This window comes from Schistosoma haematobium, chromosome ZW (assembly GCF_000699445.3).
Source record: "Schistosoma haematobium chromosome ZW, whole genome shotgun sequence".
Lineage (NCBI taxonomy): Eukaryota > Metazoa > Platyhelminthes > Trematoda > Strigeidida > Schistosomatidae > Schistosoma > Schistosoma haematobium.
Window position 1 is genome coordinate 44,393,054 of NC_067195.1, and position 22,340 is coordinate 44,415,393.

Below are 22,340 nucleotides of genomic sequence, written 5' to 3' on the forward strand. Positions count from 1 at the left end.
TTTATGGAGATTTCGTTATGCTAATGACCGATATTGAATTGTGACAAACAGGGACCGATATACTCTTCTGTGTCAAGTCCTAAATTATGTAGAACTACTGATATACACATAATTAGGTACAATAAGGGACGACCTACCTGCAAATATTGGGATCTTTGGTTTTTCTTTCCCAATTTGATTTACTAACTATTCCCGGTTGATAATTTGAAGAGGATCGACATCCATTCAACTTTTCGCTAAAAATTGATCTAGGTGAAGAGTCCATATCTAGTTCATTGTTATTGCAATTATTATTACTGCTAGTATTATGTGTGTTGTCTATCATCTGTGTTGGAATAATAGAAAATGGTTTTTGTTCTTTGAAATTGCATTGTAATTTATTGTCATTATTGAACCGACTCGTTGATGCCTCACTGAACTGTAATTTTGGTTTATCCTTTGTAGATAATTTAAACCATAATGGATGACGTGAGGTTTGGTTTACCTTTCGTTTATTACTGATGTTATTACTATTATTACTAATACTACCATTGGTAGATCGTAGACCAGGCAGTTTTAAAAGCTCCTCAATTGTATTCCTATTTCTAGCATGATATTCATAATCATCATAACTTGAGTTTATATCACTACCAACATCCGTTATAAGATTACACTCATATTCTATCATTGGTATAACACCATTATTAGTGTTCGGAGTAGTAATTGTTGTAGTCGCAGCAATAGTTGACTTTTGACTTTTCAATGCCTTAATTGAATCTATAATACTTGATGAATTTTTCGGTTTATTCATAAATTTACTTTTTAACAACAATAATTTATTTGAATCAATACTCGATTGCAAGCTGTCATGATCCGAGAGAATCTCCGATGTTTGTGATACTGTGTCATAATCATGTATAGTTTGTCTAATTTGTTCAACGTCGTCATTATCATCAATTAAACTATTATCCATATCATTATTCGATTTTGTATAGTTGTGAAATTTCGACATGGAATTTTGTTGTCTACCACCAACATTATCTTCATCATTATCCGTTTGTTCTACATCATCATCTTCACCAACATCACCACCATCATCTCCATCCACTTCGTCATCATTATCGTCTATTTTTTCTACCCCGTCAACACCACCTTCATCATTGTTATTGTTGTTCTCAGAGTCGCCATCACCATATTCCCCTTCATCATCACCACCATAAGAGATTGGTTCACTGAAATGAGTAGATTCTATATCAACATCCTCATGAGGCATTAACTGTTCACTAGTATTAAAATATTTACTTGAATCAATAAACAAGACATCTTCCTCACTATTGACATTATTGTTGTTATGATTATTATCCTCATTACTATATGAAGCAGTTAATTGACTGATATCCAAACTTGATAAAATCGACGAGTTTATTACAGGTTGTTCTTGCTGGTTTGCGGTCAAAATTAAATTTAATAATGGCTCTGAAATGTCCATAGATAACTGGGTAATTGAATTCGTTTGTAATTCATTGAGCTAAAATGTAATTTAAGAAGAAATTTTTAAAGGTGAAAACCAAAAGAAAAATTGTTTTATTATGAAAATGCTTTATTATGATCGTTAGACTAGCCCACTTTACCATTACAGTTGTTATGCCCACACATTAAAAAGATGTGTATTCGAAGCATGGCTCCACTAAAGAGTAACACTTGTGTGTCCAACAATAAAGTTAGAAGCCTGGTACTAGATAAATTTGGCAAGTCAGTTGATAAGGCTGACTCCAGTGAACAAGATTTGTTGCGTATCTCCACCAACCACCTACCTTAATACATAGCTCTTTTGAGCATAAAAGTAAATTGTAAGAAGATAAAAAATCAGATCACAGTCACTAACTAGATATGAACCATCTTGGTAAGTATAAACTATTTGGTTGGGTATTGAATGTCACTGACATATAAGTTGGATCCCAATATATGCTAACTGACACAGTCTACTACGTGACCAACAGTACATGTAATCATTCAAATACACAAACTATTAGATCATTAGTTATCACGTTCTCCGTAAGAGTTAAATGTCTGAATTTAAGTCCATGTAAAGTAAGGAACGTAAGAACCTGCGAAAAATGTGCATTAGCTCACGGTATCGCATAGTGAGATGAAATTATGAAGAAGAATATTAAGGTAGCGGAAGTAGTAATAGAATTAGTAGTGTAAAAAAGCAGTGGCAGAATATGATTCTGGAAGAATAAAACGTATTGAAATAGTTTTGAAACCCAGGAACTAATGGTAAACAAAGAGTGATTGCAACTGCATTACTGTGGCTGATTCTGATCCATATTATCAAACGTCTTACATGTATTAATTCATTTTAGGATAACGTTCGTTTAAAATGTTAAATATATCATCCAACTCCTTAGAACAAAATATACAATTTAATTAATCGACTTTGTGAGAAACTATATGGAATAATGTCAACGCTACTTTGACTTGAAATATTAAAAATCATTATTATACATATGATATATATGTCATCTACAACTTACCTGTTCATCGTATTCCTTGTTGACATCGGTAGTTCTTGAGTTCAATATATTGACCGTAGTTAAACAATCATCAACCTCTTCATTAGTTAAATTATTATTATTATTATTACTGACACCACACAGTGACTGTGTATGATTTGCACTATTTGTTAAATGATCCCTAATAGAAGTGTTATTCACATTGTTTATAAAACAACATTGAGATGTACAATCATTTCGATCCATGTTTATACAATCTTGATTTTTCATTTCTGGAACAGATGCTACATACTTATTCGACTCATTAGTATAATTATCAGTAAATTCTTCATTAATAGGTTGTGTAAGTAATGATAATGGTGACTGAAGCTGAAGTGGAGAAGGAGTTGTCATAATATATGTTGACTGACTAATTGCAGAAGAAGAAGTGGGATCCGAGAGACAACTTGAAGGTTTTAATGCATCTGTTGACTGTAGACAAATAACAGAAGTACTACTTGTTGTAGTAACAACAGTTGAATTAAAAATATCAGTATTGGGAGAGGGAGCAGTAGCAGTATTAGCAACAGAAATAATATTTGTTTGTCTGGCTACTTCAATAGATAAACGTTCCTTTAATTCAGCTAACTGCGTAAAGCAATGGCCTTGATTCGCTTCAAGTTGTGAAATATGCCAATTTTGGTCGCGACACTTTTGAAAGTAAGTTGGCGCTCTTACCTAATTTTTTTTAAAGGAAGAAGTTATATCGCTAAAAATTATCAACAACAATAATAATCAATGGTAACTTTCATTACCAATGACTTTATGGAAGCTTTATACATGAAAGACAAGTAAATTTACAATTTTATGACCTGTCGATTACAGTAATTATGATGGGAGTTTAATGTATATCGTTCAATTTCACGTCATCCTACAAAATAAACTTACTTCAGTTAGAGAACCATTGAAAGACAGAGAGGACTGAATAGCTATTTCAATCCGTCTTAAGTTCCTTGGTTGGGGATACTTACGATCGAGTCAGGTATTGGTTACAGGAACTCCAAACTTTCTGATGAGTCCGTTACCTGTAGACCACTGAGTTTCAACATCAGATGCTCAATTCCTGATTATACGTTACAAACTGAGATGAAATAGCTGCCTAGTACCCCATGATCCTAAATAATTCCCCAACTGACACAATTTCGTGATAAAAGCAAAATTCAAATTATACAATCACTACAAATATTCCTCGAGTTCGATAAAATTACATTGCAATTAAGTAAACTGCATGTGATGTAGAATACCTACTTCGACTCCGACCATGCTCTAATACGGGGATGAATCTGCTTGCGCCCCACTGGACGCAGAGAAGCCACACTAAAAAGATCCATTAGAATTGAATTGAGTGACGAAAAAACCAAAAGTAGGTTCCAGGAACAACTGAGGTCACACTTAGGTAGTTCTGAAAACGAGGCCAAACCAGATGTTGCTTGGATAGATATGCGAACAGATGTGGAAACAGCAGCAACATCTATCAACGATTTAAACCAAAGGGTCACGAAAAACAAATGGATTTCTACTAAGTCCACTGCAGCATTTGATTCTGTAGATCGAGGTTCTGTGGCAGTGTGTCATTAAAAGTTGTACCTCGGAAGTACATAAACCTTGTGAAGGCTCTTTATTCGAACACTACTAGTCGAGTCAGAACTTATGGCGAACTGTCATCTGATTTTGCAACCTCAAGTGGTGTCCGGCAAGGTTGTCCACTATCTCCATTTTTGTTCAGTCTCATCATAGACCAACTGCTGGAAATAACGCTCTCATAGATTGAATTTCCAGGGATTGGTCTCCTACCAGGAGGTTCACTTATTCACTGAGGAAATGTCGCCTATGGTGAAGGCGAGATATCCGTCTATCAATAAAAGGACGAGTATACTGCGCAGCAGTTCGTTCCGTTCTACTTTACGGCAGAGAAACATGGCCATTAATTAAGAGTAGAAGATACCTTAGAAATATTTCTGGCATCTGCTGGGATCACCGGGTAAGTAATAGTGAGGTTAGACACAGAGTATTAGAGAGTGATGGTAGATCAGTTGATGAGGTTGTGAATCTTTATCGACTGAGATGGTTGGGCCCCGTGTTACGTGTGCCTGGACACTACCACCACGCGTAAGGCTGACCAGTGTTGGAGACGGTTGGAAGAAAGATAAGGCAGTCGAACCAAAGCGTGACATCAGTCTTGGAAGTCACTAACTTCTAGTCTAAGCCATGTTGGCAGATCCAAACTACATGGTTAGGGTTCGCGCGACTACAGTAACCAATGGTTGGACACTGTGCGACATGGCTGGGAATCGATCACAATGGTGTCGGTGTATACATTCTTTATCTTCCCTTAAACTGTGAGATTGAAATTGCTTTATACCTTTCCTTCTACGAACTAATTCTTTCTTCCTGTACTATATCCTTATATTCAATCTTTCTTTTATACATTACTATCATTGAAGTGACTACTTCTATGAATTCGGTGTTCATCTTGTTGTGCTAATGAGGTGTGGCAACTTGAACCGATGCATATATGTGCTTGATCCCACGTTGTACCTGACTGACTAACTTCAATTTTCGCCGTCGCTTGAACAGTAAATAATTTTTATCCTAATATTTCAAACAAATAACTAAATATCTAATTTTTTCCCACATTTTTACAATGACTACAAAACACTGATTACAGTTTCACATTCCCATTGAGTTTTTGCTTATTTTTTTCTATATTCTAGTTTATTCCACCCACGTTTTTGCTACTGATTACAACTCAAGTTACTTATTTATCGTAAGATATTGTATTGAATTGTTTACTTATCTTATGAATAGATAACCTTTTTTGTTACGTAGACATCCTTATTCAAATTTATCCAAATATATACTATAATCTCCACAAAACCCCTGCTGATATATGTATGTTTGTGGTTGAAGTGAGAAAAAATTTCAAAAATGAGCGGATTATATTGCGCGAATCTCGATTTACCTACGAAGAACAAATTTGTTGATCGTACTTATTGGTTCTCATCAGACCAGATGTGGTGTTGCTTAGTGATGTGATATTTGCATAAATATAAAAAGGGTCCCTTGGTTTTTGTCAACACACACCACCTGTGAAAATGAAGAGATGTTCACCTACCTAACAAAGGACGAGTATAGTTTGTGGTAGTCCGGTATGTTTTACGTTATGCCTATGAGACAGTTAATGAAAGTAGATGTGTAGATGGTAAGTATTTATTTCCGAAGTACTGGATGAACCGACTGAGTATTAGTGAGTTAAGGAGTACAGTTTCAGATAGTAAATCAACTGATGAGACTGTAACTTCATGAACTAAGATGGCCAATGTAGGTCACACACTTATCAAATCAATATTCGATGCTACCCGGCATGGAAGGAGATTTAGAACAGGTTAGATTTAGCCAAATAAAAAAACATTAATTAATAAATTCAACATCTTTGTTTTTTGTAGTGTTAATTTTTAAACTCGTTGCACTAAGCTAAAATATAGCAACTTAGGTCGAAGGACATTTATGGTTCTCCGTTGTCTAGTTACGGACTTACTGGGTTGATACCTTCCGCATATAAACTGGAAAGTAATGTAAGCAATTAAAAAGTGTAAAACCAAAAGTAAAAATACACAAATTACTTGGAATTTAAGTAGTATCGAGTCTGTTTCACTATTTAAATAACCTTCATTAACTAATAAGTCCAAACGGAAGAAACGATTATAACCCCAACATTCACCAACTTCAAAATGTGAAGCGAATTCACGTACAATATTGCGACTAGGATCACGAGATTGTTGATGAACCATTTCTACACGATATTCATATCTAAAAGGAAGAGTAATTATAAGATTTATTTTAAAACAGTGGGATAAACGGCATGTCTTCAATAAATATAATTATTCAATAATTCACGGTGTAAAATGGATGAAAGTATTACGCGTCTGTACGCATCTTTGTTGAATGTTCCCTACGCATAGGATGAAGAAAGGAAAATAAGGGTTATATACTAGATTGGACAAAACGATAATTTTCATCTCAAGATAATTTGGTATCATCCTTAGTATGTTGAACAAGCAACAATAAAAACAATGAGTGTTTAATATTTGATTTTCAAGTAGTTTTGATGTAGGGAGGATGAAAACATTAAACATTTGTCGTGAACAAAAGATATGAAATGAAGCGGTGATGTTACACAGTAGACAATTATTGAGAGGACTAAAGGAAACTAGTAATTAAGAAGTCTGGCAGTTGGGATAGAGATGAATCAAAGATCTACCAAAATGACGGGAATAACATTTCAACTGCCCTCTAACTAAAATCGAGTTAGCCACGATCCACAAAAGAATTTGTATGTTACATCCAGATAGTCTTCAACTTTTAGCAAACAAGAAAAAAATTCCCCAAACTTCAAATGAGAAAAAATATCAGAATCTAACGCGTTAATTATGAATATATTTGAACATTGCAGTAAATGTTTTTTAACTAAACTGAATGAAGTTATCAGTTAGTTCTATATTATTTAATTTCGATTACTGAAGGTCTGTTGTGATAATTACAGGTTAACTAACCCTATTAAACATGACCTATAATGATCGAAAATAGCAAAACTATGGAAAACCAGGAATCTTTGCCCCTTCGTTACAACACAAAAGGCATGAATTACAATTATTCAAATTTTTAATTTTGTTTAATTTCTTCATAAATATGCTGTGTTAGGACGAACATTTGATCAATCCAAAGTTTCGAGGATCGGTCTGTTTCACAGAAAAAGCTTTTAATTAGTCTCGAGAACATAAACAACAAAGTCTTGAAGTTGGAGATCCGAGAGAAATGCAATCTCAAGTACGCTCCGAGTAACAAATGTAGGAAAGTTCTACATATGATTCTCGCGAACTAGGAACAAAACCTGGTTTTCGAATCAGCCAGAATAACTGCTTAGTTTTACAAAAAGTTAACTTGCTGACAACCGAAGGGATTACTAGATTGAAGGTATTTAATCACACTGAGGTGATTATAATCTAGCTTAAGGGCAGTACACCTGTTAAGTTGTAAACACCCAGAGAACTAAATAGTTACGCAAGCCCAGTTATCGTATACATCAGTGTGAAGCTAAGGGTGAATCATACAAACACTTGGCATTAGTCTATAATTTCATTGACCTTTGATTTGAAGTGGACCAAACATTCCAGATGTTCTGAATCTGACAAGAAAATCAGATTTAATACCAAATAATTTCACATGTTCCATTTCTTAAATTTTCCTTGTTTCTTTTTCAAATATATAACTCCATTATTTTTGTTTTAAATGACTCATTTTCTTCAAGTTAGTTTGACCGTACTAAAATCACGTTTGAACCGTTTAAGTTAATACGACATTGTATCAGGTCAGACGTTTCGTTATCTTGTATGTTTGATTTATTCATCTCATTATCGCTGTTACTATTTAGTTTCTTAAATTATTGGTAGAATCCTTCGCTGAATAGTCTCATACTTCCGCGAACACAAGCTTCCAATAAACTCTTAGTTTCGACGTCTTGTATTTTATTTTACAACTCAATCTAATTCAAATTCCACAACTGGTTCTCCGATTCATCAATAAACTAAAAAGTTTGAAAGAAACTCGTCATTTACCCTATTCGTACTGAGATCAACTATATAATTACTGAAAATCAATAGAATTCTTACAATCATTTTGTGATACTATGGAATTAGATAGTTGTTGTACACAACAGACCCCTATATACAGTCAGAATTAGTAATTTCCATTTACATAACTTATACGTTATTAGTTAGTCAGCAGTTTAGTTGGAAATGACTGCTAGAACTTCTTCAACTATCAGTGTAACAACTTTTAAACATTTATCTAACTCATATTTACTAACGAGTAACAAGCAGTTAATTATCTAGCTTAATGCTTTCAACAAGGCATTCTTAGCCACATAAATGTTTTTCAGTAATTAAATCAGCCATAAAGAAAGTAGAATCTGTTACAAATATATATTTGACAATTGAAAAGTGAATTGTATATGTTCGAGGATTATCAGTTTCGCGTTTATTTCATCTAAGACCTTGAACCCCTAACTGAAATAGTTTCAGGAGTTCAACCATACTACATGCAACTTCCGATATGGGTTAGTTAAAAAAACAGTACATTTTTTTATTTGGCCCCCAAATGACCAGGTATAGCCGAGGGTGGGGAGAGTCAGCTCTCTCTCTAGAAATGCTCTCACATGGCCACGAGTATACAGCCACTGCCAGAAAACTCCTACTCACTGCCTTATCGGGGTGGGGGTTTGTTAACGAAATTGAAAGGACGAAAAGTGAATGTCCAGTGCTTTAACAGGGTTGGTGGATATCGTGGATCCATCTAGGGAAGTCGGAAAACCTTGATTACAAACTAATGGTGCACATAGGCTCCAGTATCCTGAGGGAAGAAATGGCATATGAGCCAATCGTTGGTCACTGGCTACCACGGGACTGCGACTCCTGACGTTGCTCCACTGCCTTATGGATCAGACTTTTGAGTCGAAGGCTTAGAATGTGACCCCCTGAGAAAACCATCTGCTTCGGTCTGGGTATATGGGCAGTATCACAGCCCACATAAAAATCAAGTGACTTGTGTGGCGCATATGTATTCGGTGCCCACTGTACCAATATTTATGTGTTCAAATAAATATAAATAAAATGATCACATCCTAACCTACTAACGAATTTGATAGTGTTCATGAAATTATCGATTTTCGTTATTATGACTAAAAATCAAGGCTGAACTTATCTTACAGTACTATTAACCAATCACTACTGTTATTGCTAATCACCTTTGTCTGAATTTCACATCGAACAATATTTTTCTAGACTTATCGATTGAAATCACCCCAATGACTCATTGTTGTTCTGCTGAGCCGCTATGTGTTGGTTAAAACTAACTGGGTGGAAAAAGGAGAAAATGAATCCGATAAAAATCATGTAAACGATTGTAAAATATAGCATACAGGACAGATCCACACACACACATACAATTTACAATCTAAAGCCCCCCTGCGGTACACGTGATTGACCTTGTTACTTTAAAGTGCACCATAAATGTTATGATAAATCACCTTGACCCTATACACAGTTTGATTATGTTTACGGATTTTATAATAAGATTAGTTTAATCAATTTAAAGCAATTAGTCGGTTTCATAAATTTTGATAAAACAATGAGAAGACGGAGTTGATATGAAAAAAATTGATGTATTTGAGCTGTACATTTTAAACAATCTGGTCACTTCTATACTTATCAGAATGGGTTTTGTGGAGATTTCTAGAAATTTCACAGGTTGAAATCATGAGTCAATTGAAGCTAGACCACCATGGAAAACCTGGAAGCACTGGACGACCGTTTCGTCCCAGTACGGGACTCCTCAGCAGCACGCACCCACGATCCCGCACCCCGCGGGATCGAACCCAGGACCTAATGGTTTAGCGCGCGAGCACTCAACCACTAGACCACTTATACGGCATCCAACGGTGTTAATGTCTAACTTCAACCAATCCACGAAGTTGCGCCACCATACACCATTGTCTTCAGTGAGCTAGACATTGCCGCGGTTGGATGCCGGATAAGTGGTCTAGTGGTTGAGTGCTCGCGCGCTAGACCATTAGGTCCTGAGTTCGGATCCCGCGGGGTGCGTGCTGCTGAGGAGTCCCGTACTAGGACGTGGACGGCCGTTCAGTGTTTCCACACCACCCCATGGTGGTCTAGCTTCAAATGATATATGATTTCAACCTGTGAAACTTCTATACTTGTCAAGGCATTTTATGTGAAAGTAAAGAAAGTGATAATTGTAAATAAAGCAGAGAGAAAATTAATATAGTAAAAATATATTACATTTTTTAGATCAACTCTGTTTTCTGTTGTTCTATCAAGATTTTCAATTAGCCAGTAGCGTGATAACCATATTTTTATAAAAGAAGTGGATACATATTCTGCTCAATGATTCCATGTATATCCAAATGATTCATACCACTACATGGAATCCATTGATTCATAGTGATTGAATGACAGGATGGGAAGACAAAATTACATTCTTTTACCCATTGAGGCTTCTTGATCACCATTACTTCCGTTTTTAATTCAATGTGATAATTACTCAGTGTAGTATTTGTTTTGTTTTCCAGTGTGATGTCATTTTAAGATACAACATTCTTCTATTTAATTAACATGTGATTTGCTACAACTCTGGTTATTTTTCATATGTGATTTATGCTTGTGAAGCGAGTTGCTTTCGAGTTTTAACGTGAACGATAATCTTAAGTGTGAGAATAACCATACATCATATGAATGACGAAAACTTTGTGGATACTTGGAGATAATGGAAGTTAATAGCTATAATTATTAAAGCTTTAGGATTGTCGGAGAGAATCATATGCTGAGGATTACCTCTTCATGATTAATGTAATTTATTTCTACAAAAGCTTCGTTAAATAAGAACATTCATGTTTCTCTATGTGAATTACTAATTTAAATTCATAAATCTTACTATTTTGCAAGGTTACCAATAAAAATTTGTTTCATTTAATATCAGAAGGGGTTTTGTGTATATTATAGTAATTTTAATATTAATAGTTGAGATCACGAGTCAATTGAAGCTACGCCACCATGGAAAACCTGGAAGCACTAGAAGGCCGTCCCGTCATATCGTGGGACTCCTCAGCAGTGCGCATCCACGACTCTGCCTCGCAAGATTCGAACCCAGGACCTATCGGTCTCGCGCGCGAATGCCTAACCTCTGGATCATTGAGACGGTATCCAGTGGTGTTAATGTCTGAATTCAACTAATTCACGAGACTGAGCGACACACCCACCATTGTCTTCAGTGACTTACCATCTCACAACAGACCTGGTTGAACTCCACTGGTCACTGTTTCTCACTAGAACTCCAGGAAAAACGTCTTGAACCCAGTCACTAGTGATAAGTATCAGAACGGGTTTTGTAGATATTATAGAAATTTTAATGGTTGAAATCATGAGTCAACTGGGGCTAGACCACCATGGAAAACCTAGAAGAACTTCATTTAACAGTAACTGAGACTTTATTTAAGGAATTTCTTGACACAACTTTAGAAACTTCACGTAACAGCATATATGAAGGAAAATCAATCCCTCTCCGCAGAGAATCAATTTCAAACCTAATTAAACAACACTAATATAAATAATAATGATCTGGAATACTACTCAGTTGTTTGATTATCATAGTCAATGAACTCTTGATGCAATTTTTTAGGTCACGTGATTCATGTATGTGTTGGACTAATGATGAGGTCAGTTTTCTCGCTAGAAATATAGAAACAACTAAGAAAAGATGAAAACAAGTAAGATAATTTTAGAGATAACAATGGATAGAATAAAACGATATAAACTACTGGACACAGTGTGATATTAGTCAAGTAGCTAACATAAAACCAAACATTTAAAATGCTGCATTCAAAAAATCGGTGGTATGTCCTCATGAGTAATAAAACAGACAAAGAATCAAAGTGAGGAATACTCACTTGGATGCTTCTAATAATCCAGCAGACAATTCTAAAAACACCGATAAATAATTACCACGTACAACACCATTCCCATCTGGATAAACTTTAAGACGCCAGCTTAAACCACCTACATGTAATGGTTGACTATACACAGGATCAGCTCTTTGTTTCATAATGGAATAAGGCTGGAGTGTGAATGTACTCGATTCATAAGGAGGTACAATTTCACTAAAAATAAGTGATATGGAAAAAAGACAAAAACATTAGAAGAACAGAGAGAACAAAGCGAACAAACATATCAAAGATATTCAACCTAATGCATTGCTTCCTAACTTATAGGACGATAGCCAAAAACAAACCTCCATGCAATTAGTTCCCTTTATGAATTTAAATAAAGCCAAAACGAATATGGATGCAGAATAATATGAATTCACTATATTTCGTGGTTTCTCATCAGCTGCTTACAACCAAATATGTATTGAAATTTTACATTGAGGTAAGATTTGGTGTGGAACAAGGTTATTATTGGTAACCTTTGTCATTCTAATTCTTGCCTTTCTTCAAAAACAAACTTTCGGAACGTTTGAAATTATCGTGAAGAGCTACAGAAAATAATTAGGATAAGGTTACTTCAAGTAATTAAATTAACTTATTACCCTATGGCGTGGCGTCTTTTTTAGTGTTTGACGCTATACTACTTTCCATTAATAAATAGTCTGAACTAGAGTTAATATCTTTTCAAGATGTGAGTATCGCAGTACACGCTATTGGCTTGTTGAAAGGAGATTCTTAGTACATTCACTTATTATCTTACATCGATATATCAAGTCACTGAATAAGCCATAGATCATCCCTTTCAAAGACTTAGTTACTTGTTATGGAAACTAAATCGGTCTCGGGAGATTCGTCTACTTGTAAAAACGTTGCGCAAACATTTGGAGACAATAATAATTGACTAAAAACTATGATAGTGAGTTACCGATTAAGAAAACAGTTAGTAAAACTTTTAAGAACCACATAATTTAAATACGTTTTCTATCACACCACTTTTTAACTCATAATGTATGCCGCAGTCTAGTATTAATAAAAAAAGACACTTCTAGTGATACTACAGTATGAAAATTGTTGATACACGATGTTTGAGTATTAGAACAGTCCAGTTGTTTGTTAATTTCATGATTCACCTTTGAGAAATTAATTGAAAGCTTTACTAGAAAAGCTATTGACCAACGGTTTCATCATATTATGGTGTTTTAAACCTTTTTGAATCATAACCTAGAAAATTCAAATCCCATAAAAACACCACTTAATTTTATCAAGCACGGGGTTGTCAGCTTACTTTATTCTCATTCAACTTTGTCAAAAACATTCTTATTGAGATAACACTAGATTCGCCTGAATTCGACTCCTACCAGGAGATTCTCTTGCTGACGTGAAATATGCAGATGACACAACCCTATTTGACGAAGATTCTGAGAAAATACAGTCTTCTGATCGCCTTGAGCAACAATGCAATCATGTTTGAGATGCATTTCTCTCCCTTTAAATGTAAAACTTTGTTGCAAGACTGATCTTTATTAACGCTTCCATTAATTATAGGCAATGAAATAGTTAAGCGGGCCGACCACTTGTAGTGTTTCACATGAAAAAATTATTTTATCAAAATCTAACAGTGCTGTTCTAATTTGAATACAACCGAGCGTGTTCGCTGTGCTGTCTTCAATCCTGATCCAATCATAACTATAAAAGTATACACTAGTTAGCTCTGAGATTTACTGGATCGCATACTACATTCTAAACAACTAATACTTTGAAGCATTTTGCCAACTCACTTTCCCCTAGTGGGTTGGTGTCTGATGAAATCTTGGCACAAATTCAGGAAGCAGGGTTGGTTTCTGACAAATTACGTCACTGCTGTTCCAAGAGAGATGTCCATTTACCACCACAAGGACAAGTTTGTTGCTCAGAAGTTCACTGTGTTCTACACTATGACCGTGAAATGTGGCATTTACAAAGGAGGGCTATTCTTGTATTACTGATACTTGGTCATAGATACCTTCGAAGATCTGCTTGCATATGGTAATACTACCGAGTAACCAATCCAGAGGTTAGAACAGGGGTATTAGGTAGGGATAACAGGTTGTGTGCTGAGTATGACTAAGTGACTGCTACGTTGTTAATTTATTTAAATCATGATACACTGTCATTCGTAACAAATTTTATAAGTGAATAACACTTTACTCACAAGTTTAATGCTGTAATAATTAACGTCCGATAGCGCATAACTATTATTGGATCTGATTAGATGAGATAGATAACAACCAATACAATTTAAAAACAATAAACTAATTTAATCACCTTACAAAGTCAGCTGGTACAGGCGCACTAACAAACGAAGCCATAGGTTTACAATGTACATCACTAAGCAGTGCTAAAATTTCAGATGATCGTTCTACCATTTCAGACGGTTTCGCAACATCTACCGCATATTGAACATCATGCAAAAGATTTTCAAGTGATTCAATTTCCTAATAAATAAAACAAAATGAAAATTTTCGAAAGCAATCGAGAAAATGTACATGATATCCATATATGACAAGCTAAGAAAGTGGTATTTTCTTCTAGTTGAAAAAAATTATTGAAAATCAAGAGGGTACGAAATAGATTATTTCAGTTTATATTAATTCCTCATGAATAAACACTGGTTCTCCGAGAACTCGAATCAGAAACTGTCGAACACTACAGGAGACCTTTAAGAATCAACATCCCTAATAAGCCAACACTATGACTTCAATTTGTTTTAAGACAAACTGAAAATAATAAAATCAAAGGTAGACTAGTGAGTTGTCATCTATAAAAAGGAATTGAGCCAAAGGCAAAAAACGTTACACTGGACGAAGTGAGTGATCTCGTTCAAACGTACATTAACATTGACTAGCAGCCCCACACGATAAAATATGTTATTAGTTTTATCGATGTACGCAGAAATTTAAGAACATAAATTCTATTGAAAATGTTAAAAGTTTGAACAGGGAAATTTCCAGATGTATGTAATACAGATCAACTCCCAATCGGTAAGCGAATGGACAATTTACCAATCCATATAGAAAAAGTGAGTAGACTAAAGACTAAGAGGTTAACCGGACAGAAAAGTCGACGAGAATGTAAAGACACATGAAAGTGAGAAAATCTGAATAGACAACCAGTCATAAACAACATTAACAGAGAGGACTGATTTTATGTTTGTTGAGTGTAATTTGAAAAACAAATTTAACTCACTTGAAATAATTGACTACGTTGACTCATTAGAGTAACTAGTTTCGATTTTAGTTGTGAATCTAAACGCGCTACCATTAATTCAACTGCATTGCGTAATTCTCGAACACGTTCTTCTTTGGCTTGTTTTACAGCCTGTACATTCTTCTCCTATTGCAATAACAATAATCAGTATTATTATCAAAATAAAATTAAAAAGGAGCAAAACTATTTGATCTAGGGAACTCGAAAAATAATTATTATAAAAAGAGAAAGAAAATGACCAAGCTGGCAAGTCAATAAATCATAGGTTAAATAGGACCCAGTAATTCTTATCAACCCAAGTTGCCATACCTAATATATAACAAACAAGAGGAGGAAGTTATCATACTAAAAGTGGAAGAGGAAGAAGAATAATGTGTAGTTCAGTGAGAAACTAAACACAAAGAACATCGTTCAAAAAAGCTAATTAATCTGGAGGGATGAAAAGTGCAAAATAACAGTAAGCTAAAATTTAGAAGATAAAGAATGAATGTGACAGCATCATTGAGGTCAACTTAACCTTCAACCATTGATTGCAAACTTAGTATGGTAGTTTACAATTTCGCACACTGCACAGACTAACAGTCAATGACTTGTAGGACTGGCGTCATGTTAGTTTGGCTGCTAATAGCCTTTCTTAAATTATTACCTATTCCAGGTGGAACTTCATGTCAAAATAAGCAAGGGTTGTTTAGTGTAACTAACTCAGTGTATGAAAGTGTACAGTTCACGCTAACAATAATAATAATGACTAATAATAATAATAATTGCGTGTGAATAAAAAGGTGTAGTTAGAGAGGTGTTACCAGGTGAATTATGAAAAGAAATTTATGTGAATTGAGTAAGATAAATGTGTAAATTAAGAATTGGGTAAAGCATAAATGAACATGGAGGCAGTTAAGCACAAACGTTATAAGCAAAGAAAAATGTTGGCTAGCAGTGGAATCCAGTACGCGCGTTTCGTCCCATTTTGGACTCGTCAGCTGGACCTAACTGCATCCCAAAGTTGACGCTCACTTCGTGACTCGGTTCCAGCGCAGGGGTATACAGTGTCTGATCCAGGTATGCCATTATCTAATCGTTAACCAAAGTAAACATGGAGGTTGAACATACCTCCTTTGGTCTTCTAAAGTTAATTTTATTTTTTCAACGTATCATTGTTTAACTAACTAAAAGGGCTTATTTTGGCCATTGCAGTACGATAATTATGTACTTATGACTATTAAGCCTGATGACGAAGTTATTGAAAACAATTGTTCGTTCTAGAATTCTTTGTTAATCGTTGTCGACAGATCACAGTCAATTGACCAACAGATGTAATATTCAGTTTAATGTTAAGACTGTCAAAACGATTATTTATATGTATAGTGATGTTTTTGAGTTCGAATAATAGAAGATATTGAGGTAATCTTAATGTTCTGATTGTTGGGCTAAAAATAGGTGAATTCCACTTTGAGATATCGATTATTAGCACATAGAGCAGTTAGGTTACGGAAACAGAATCACTCACATATCCCTAGATGAATTACCAAGTACTAAATGGAAGAAATGACAATAGAAATCATTACGGACTTGGCAGTACTTAAGCGAAGAATTATGCAAACATAACAAAATTTTTATTTTCTCGAGTCTTTTATATGACCCTAATTGAATCACTAGATATGATTCCACCAATACGAATCCGGTTTGTAATACGCTAAGTCAAGTATGCTTTCCGCTTTAGACCGACGACCTTAGCTTTGATTAATTACAGTGACCGACATCAACCAGCTTTCAGCAGCAACCAAGATAATTCTCAACGCTTATTGGTGCAGGATGCATCCTTTCCTCCAGTCCGGTATTGAGTCCAAAGTAAGAAAACGACGAGCTCAAAACCTTTTATCGTTATATTTCACTCATGGATTTATGTACATAAATTAACAAACGTCACTGTCCGGCAAACCAGAAATAATAATTCATGCACAAACAAGCCAAGTGATAGAACAAAGGCAAAAGGTGAATAACTAATCAGGAATAATGAAGGAACGATAAAAAAATAAAACAGTAGTTAATGAGTACAGGGGAAGCTTACGACAAGGGGAATATGAAAATATAACAATTCAGTCGCAAAATGATTATATAGTAAAAATGTATGAAGATTCTCCGTATTATTCTATCCGTACTAACAAAAGTAATAACGTAATTTGTTTAAGCTATTGCTCAGGATTTTGCTGAGATAATTAGCGAGTTTTGACGACTGATTATGACAGTAGGAAGACGAACTGACGATTATCTAGGAGCCTGGATTTATCAAGGCATGGTTGTCGTCACAATCTAAAAAATATCTAATAGACAAACAACAAGTTGTACAAGTATTTCAAAATTAGTTTTGAAGAAACGATATGTGATGAAAAGTCAGAGCAGTTAAAAAGTCAACTATGAATTGGAGATTTTTGACGTAACATGTTTAAATCTATACAAATATGGTTACTACGGTGGTTATATTATCAATAGTTTAAGATCTAAAAGACTTTCTCGTTCATCATGTACAAGCTTGTTAAACACGAAAAGAAATCATTTGGATATCTTTCCACCACATACAGATTTTTACCATTACTAGGAAGGTTTCGACATTTTATTTGATCTCTGGAATAATATACTTTGTTTATGTAAACTGTATTCAACTTACATACGTCTGTCAACCCTAGTGGGGGTGCACGAGTCCACGATCAGGATTCTCCAAGTAACTCCGTCCTCGGCAATCCTTTCCAGCTGTTATTCGTCCTTTTCATATATGCTTCCAATTCCCAACGTAGTCTGTTCTTTGGCCTTCTTCTTTTCCGTTTACCTTCAGGATTCCAAGTTAGCGCTTGCTTCATGATGCAGTTTAATGATTTCCTAAGTGTGTATCCTATCCACTTCCAACGTCTTTTCCTACTTTCCTCTTCGGCTGAAAGCTGGCTTCTTTCCCACAGTAGACTGTTGCTGATGGTATCCAACCAACGAACATTGAGTATCTTGCGTAGACAATTGTTCATAAATACTTGTACCTTTTTGATGATTGTTGTGGTAGTTCTCGAAGTTTCATCTCCGTACAGTAGAACTGTCTTGATGTTCGTATTGAAGATCTTATCTTTGATGTTGGATGACAGTTGTCTCGGGTTCCATGTTTTTCAACTGCAGAAATGTCACCCTTTGTCAATGCTTGCCTTCACATCTGCATCAGATGCTGCTTGTTAATCGATGGTGCTTCACAGATACATGAATGTTTCCACCTCTTCTAGAGTTTCTCTATCAAGTGTGGTTGGTTTGGTGTTCTCTGTGTTGTATTTGAGGAGTTTGCTTTTTCCCTTGTGTATGTTGAGGCCTACTGATGTAGAGACTTATGGTACACTGTTTTTCTTGACCTGCATCTGTTAGTGTGTGTGGTCTAGACTAGCTGTGTCATCTGCAAATTCCAAATCGTTTAGTTGCATCCAATCTGTTCATTGTATTCCGTGCTTCCCCTCAGATGTGGAGGTCTTCATAATCCAGTGAATCACCAGAAGAAAAAGAAGAGGGGAGAGTAAGCAGCCCTGCCTGACTCATGTCCTCACTTGGAATACATTTCTCAGCTGTCATCCATGCACGACTTTGCAGTGTAGTCCGTCGTATGAATTCCGTATGATGACGATCTTCTCAGGTATACCATAGTGTCGAAGAAGGTTCCATAAGGTCCTCCTACCTAGGCTGTCAAATGTTTTCTCATAGTCAAGGAAGTTGATGTATAGTGATTCAGTCAGTCAGTAACAACGTAGAACTTCGTACGTACGTACATCAGTTGCCATAACACATTAGCACACAAATACAATTGTCGATTCAAATCTCGTAGTGGTAGAGGTAGTAAAAGTATAAGCAGTAATCGGAAAGATTAGGGTTTGAAGATGTTATTCAAAGAGTATCATCCAGTTAAATAAATTTGGAAAGAGCAAAAAAGGGACATGAATAATTCAGAAGATTAGAATTTGGGAGAACACAAAGAGTGGATGCATCTACGCTATTGCAAACGATTTTGAGCCATGTCATTCAAGGTCTCTAGCTATCGGTTGCTATCGTCTTGCGGATCCCAACTGGGTAGTCTGCACCTAACAACATGGCTCAGTGCACTTGTCAGTGATTTCATGGATTTGTGCCAAGTTTGAGCCTGGCCGCCCATAGCTTTCTTCCAATCTGCTCCTGCACCATAAAACATCGCACGTAGAGGCAGTCGGCGGTTGAGCATACGTAACACATACCATCTCAACTGATGAAGTTTCACTACTTCATCAACCGATTTGCCATCCTTACTTAATACCCGTTTCCTAACAGCTTCATTACTTACTCGGTGGTCCCAGGATATATGAGCAATGGCTTGAAGACACCTATGATCGAATACTAGTAGCCTACGAATATCCTTTACTCTTACTGGCTATTCAACTGATTGTTCAACGATGATCCTGAGTGTCACGATTTCGTCTGTGCACAACCGATCCTTATGGAATCCCGCCTGTTGATCTCGAAGTTGGACATCTACTGAATTTTTCACCTGGTTTATTAATACTCTGTTGAGAACTTTTCCTGATACCTATAATAGGGTGATGCCCCTGTAGTCCTCATATTTGTTCAGATTTCCTTTCTTTGGTATCTTGATGAGGCATCCTTCTTTCCAGTCCGTCTGCACTTATTCTTTCTCCTAAATCTTCCTGAATAGAACATGAGACATGTTTGCAGTTACTTCTATTTCTGACTTCGGTGCTTCGGCTGGTATATTGTCAGGTCCTGCTGCTTTCCCACTCTTGATTTGTCTGATGACCGGCGTTCCTGATTTCTTCGATCGTTGGTGGAGAGCCAACTATAGGAAAGTTTGTGTCTATTGCTTTGATGTCCGGTGGGTCCAGTACATTCAAGAATTCTTTATAGTGTCCTATCCACCTGTTATATCTAGAGCTTATGTTCTTGATATGACGCGTATAACTTGAGCACTTGAACGCTAGAACCCTTCCAAATCGCAATGAGAAGACTGAAGACTAGTGAAAGGAATGTTATTCCAGACGGTGTCAATTATAATACAAAACTTAGATATTTATAGTTTTTAGTAAAAATGAGATCATAATTACAGTCCTCCAATCCATATACAGGGGTTTATTAGCATTGTCCAATCGGGAAGCTACATGTAGGCATTCTAGAATTCTTCTAAAAGGTGATTGGATGGAATATCTTCGGCTCTTTCTGAGCTTCTTACAGCTTCCTCGAGTTCACCCGTGGACCGTCCTCACGCCACCCTTTACTCTGTTCTCGAATGACAGTGATTGGCTTGTCTCCTTTATTTTTGATTGGTCTCTCTTATTTACTGTAGTTCCCTGCTAGTTCCTTCGTCGTATCACATAGTTGTTTCATATTTCTTTCTCTTGCAGCTTTTCCCGTTGTCGTTGCTAGGTCTCCAACACATTTCTGCTTTTCGGCTATAATATTCCTCTTGACTTTCTTGTTTGATGCTCTGTATTCGGTGTCTTGATTTTCTCTGCTATTGTTCGGCTATTGTTAATTGTTTAGTTTAGTTTTGATATTCTAATTTCACTTTTCATACAATTTTAATCTATCATTTAATTTGAAGATAATTTAGGATACTAATAGGTGGTGGACTATTGAAAACCAGAGATTACTAGATGACCGTTTAAAAATGTTCGCCAACGACAAGTGGAACCTTAGAATTTGCTGAAAGTACTATGCATTTGAAATTGCAAGTACTTTGTGATGACAGCACAAGATGTATTGACTGTTTCATTTTTCACATGCTTGACTTAACTACTAACAATACCTATTGATAGTGTTCTTAGAAAACAGTAATAACAATTAATTGACCGAAAGTTTTAGTGATGAAAAAAGCAACAACAACAAAAACAATGTAACAGAAGAACGAAAGAAACACCAACTTACAACATCTTGAAGTAATGATATTAATTCTAAATGTCTACGTTTAAATTGATCCATTTCATTCTTTATCTGTTTTACATGTTCATTATAAACATCATCTAATGGACGAAATGAATGCTGTTCATGATCATTATCAAATAATGCACATTGGTGACAGATAGCATAGCCACATGTTGTACAAAATACAGATAAGCGTTCATTGTGCAATTCACAACTTGAAACAATCCAATGATGTAGAAAATTTATTCATTTTAATCCCAATTCAGAAGAAAACAATGGGGATGAAGAGAAAGAAAATAATTTGTTGTTATTGATAATAAAATGGAAATAGTTTAGTCAATTATCTTGTATATATCATAAATCTCATGACGGACAATTTTTTTCCTAGTTTGAAACATTTATTCTCCCGATGTGCACTCACACCATACAGAATCGAAACCACGGAATAATACTATTACTGAGCACAAATTCTGTGTGAATTGCAACCCCCGATTTCACGCCATTTAGAAAACACCGTGACTAATATCTGATATCACCGGAAGGTTTCTGTTCAACTTTCGAATTAGTGGTTTCATATGTAATGATTCATCATTAGAAGTTTGGAAAAAATTCACCGCACAATGATAAATTAGTGAATATAAGACTGTCATTCACTAAGGTGGATCTGTAGAGGGGCTTATAATGCGTAAAGATAATAAAAACCGATAGAATTTGACGTGATATAGAAATGAAGCGAATTCAACTTCCATAGCTTAAATTGTGGAGTACAGAATACATGATCCAAAAGATAATAGTCAAATATAGGTACTCGTCTAACAATTTCTTTTAATTTCACTTCAACTGAGAGAACTTCAAAATACCAGCTAGTGTGAATTCGAATCGAGAAAGTGGTAATTGGTAAAGAATGATCGTAAATGGGAAGACAAAGTTGGAGATTATTTTTGAGCATTTCCAGAAAAATACTGAAAAGGTTAGTCTGGATGCAAATTATAAACCAAGGAACGAACCCGAAATAAGGAAATTAATGAACATCATTCTTCGTTGACTAACTCTAATTACATCAGTTGCAAAATGAA

The 22,340-nt window shown here is 35.5% G+C and overlaps 1 protein-coding gene across 1 annotated transcript in view; it reads right to left on the reverse strand.

Moving 5' to 3' along the window:
- TRIM37 (Tripartite motif containing 37) overlaps positions 1-22,340 on the reverse strand; it is a 49,514-nt gene that overhangs the window by 14,925 nt on the left and 12,249 nt on the right. The window contains exons 7-13 of the mRNA XM_051211512.1: positions 21,268-21,478; positions 15,316-15,462; positions 14,395-14,564; positions 12,055-12,264; positions 6,158-6,344; positions 2,517-3,212; positions 138-1,507 (exon numbers count right to left, since the gene is read on the reverse strand). Of these exons, the coding sequence (XP_051071578.1) occupies positions 138-1,507; positions 2,517-3,212; positions 6,158-6,344; positions 12,055-12,264; positions 14,395-14,564; positions 15,316-15,462; positions 21,268-21,478 (2,991 nt within the window). The remainder of the gene's footprint in view (positions 1-137; positions 1,508-2,516; positions 3,213-6,157; positions 6,345-12,054; positions 12,265-14,394; positions 14,565-15,315; positions 15,463-21,267; positions 21,479-22,340) is intronic.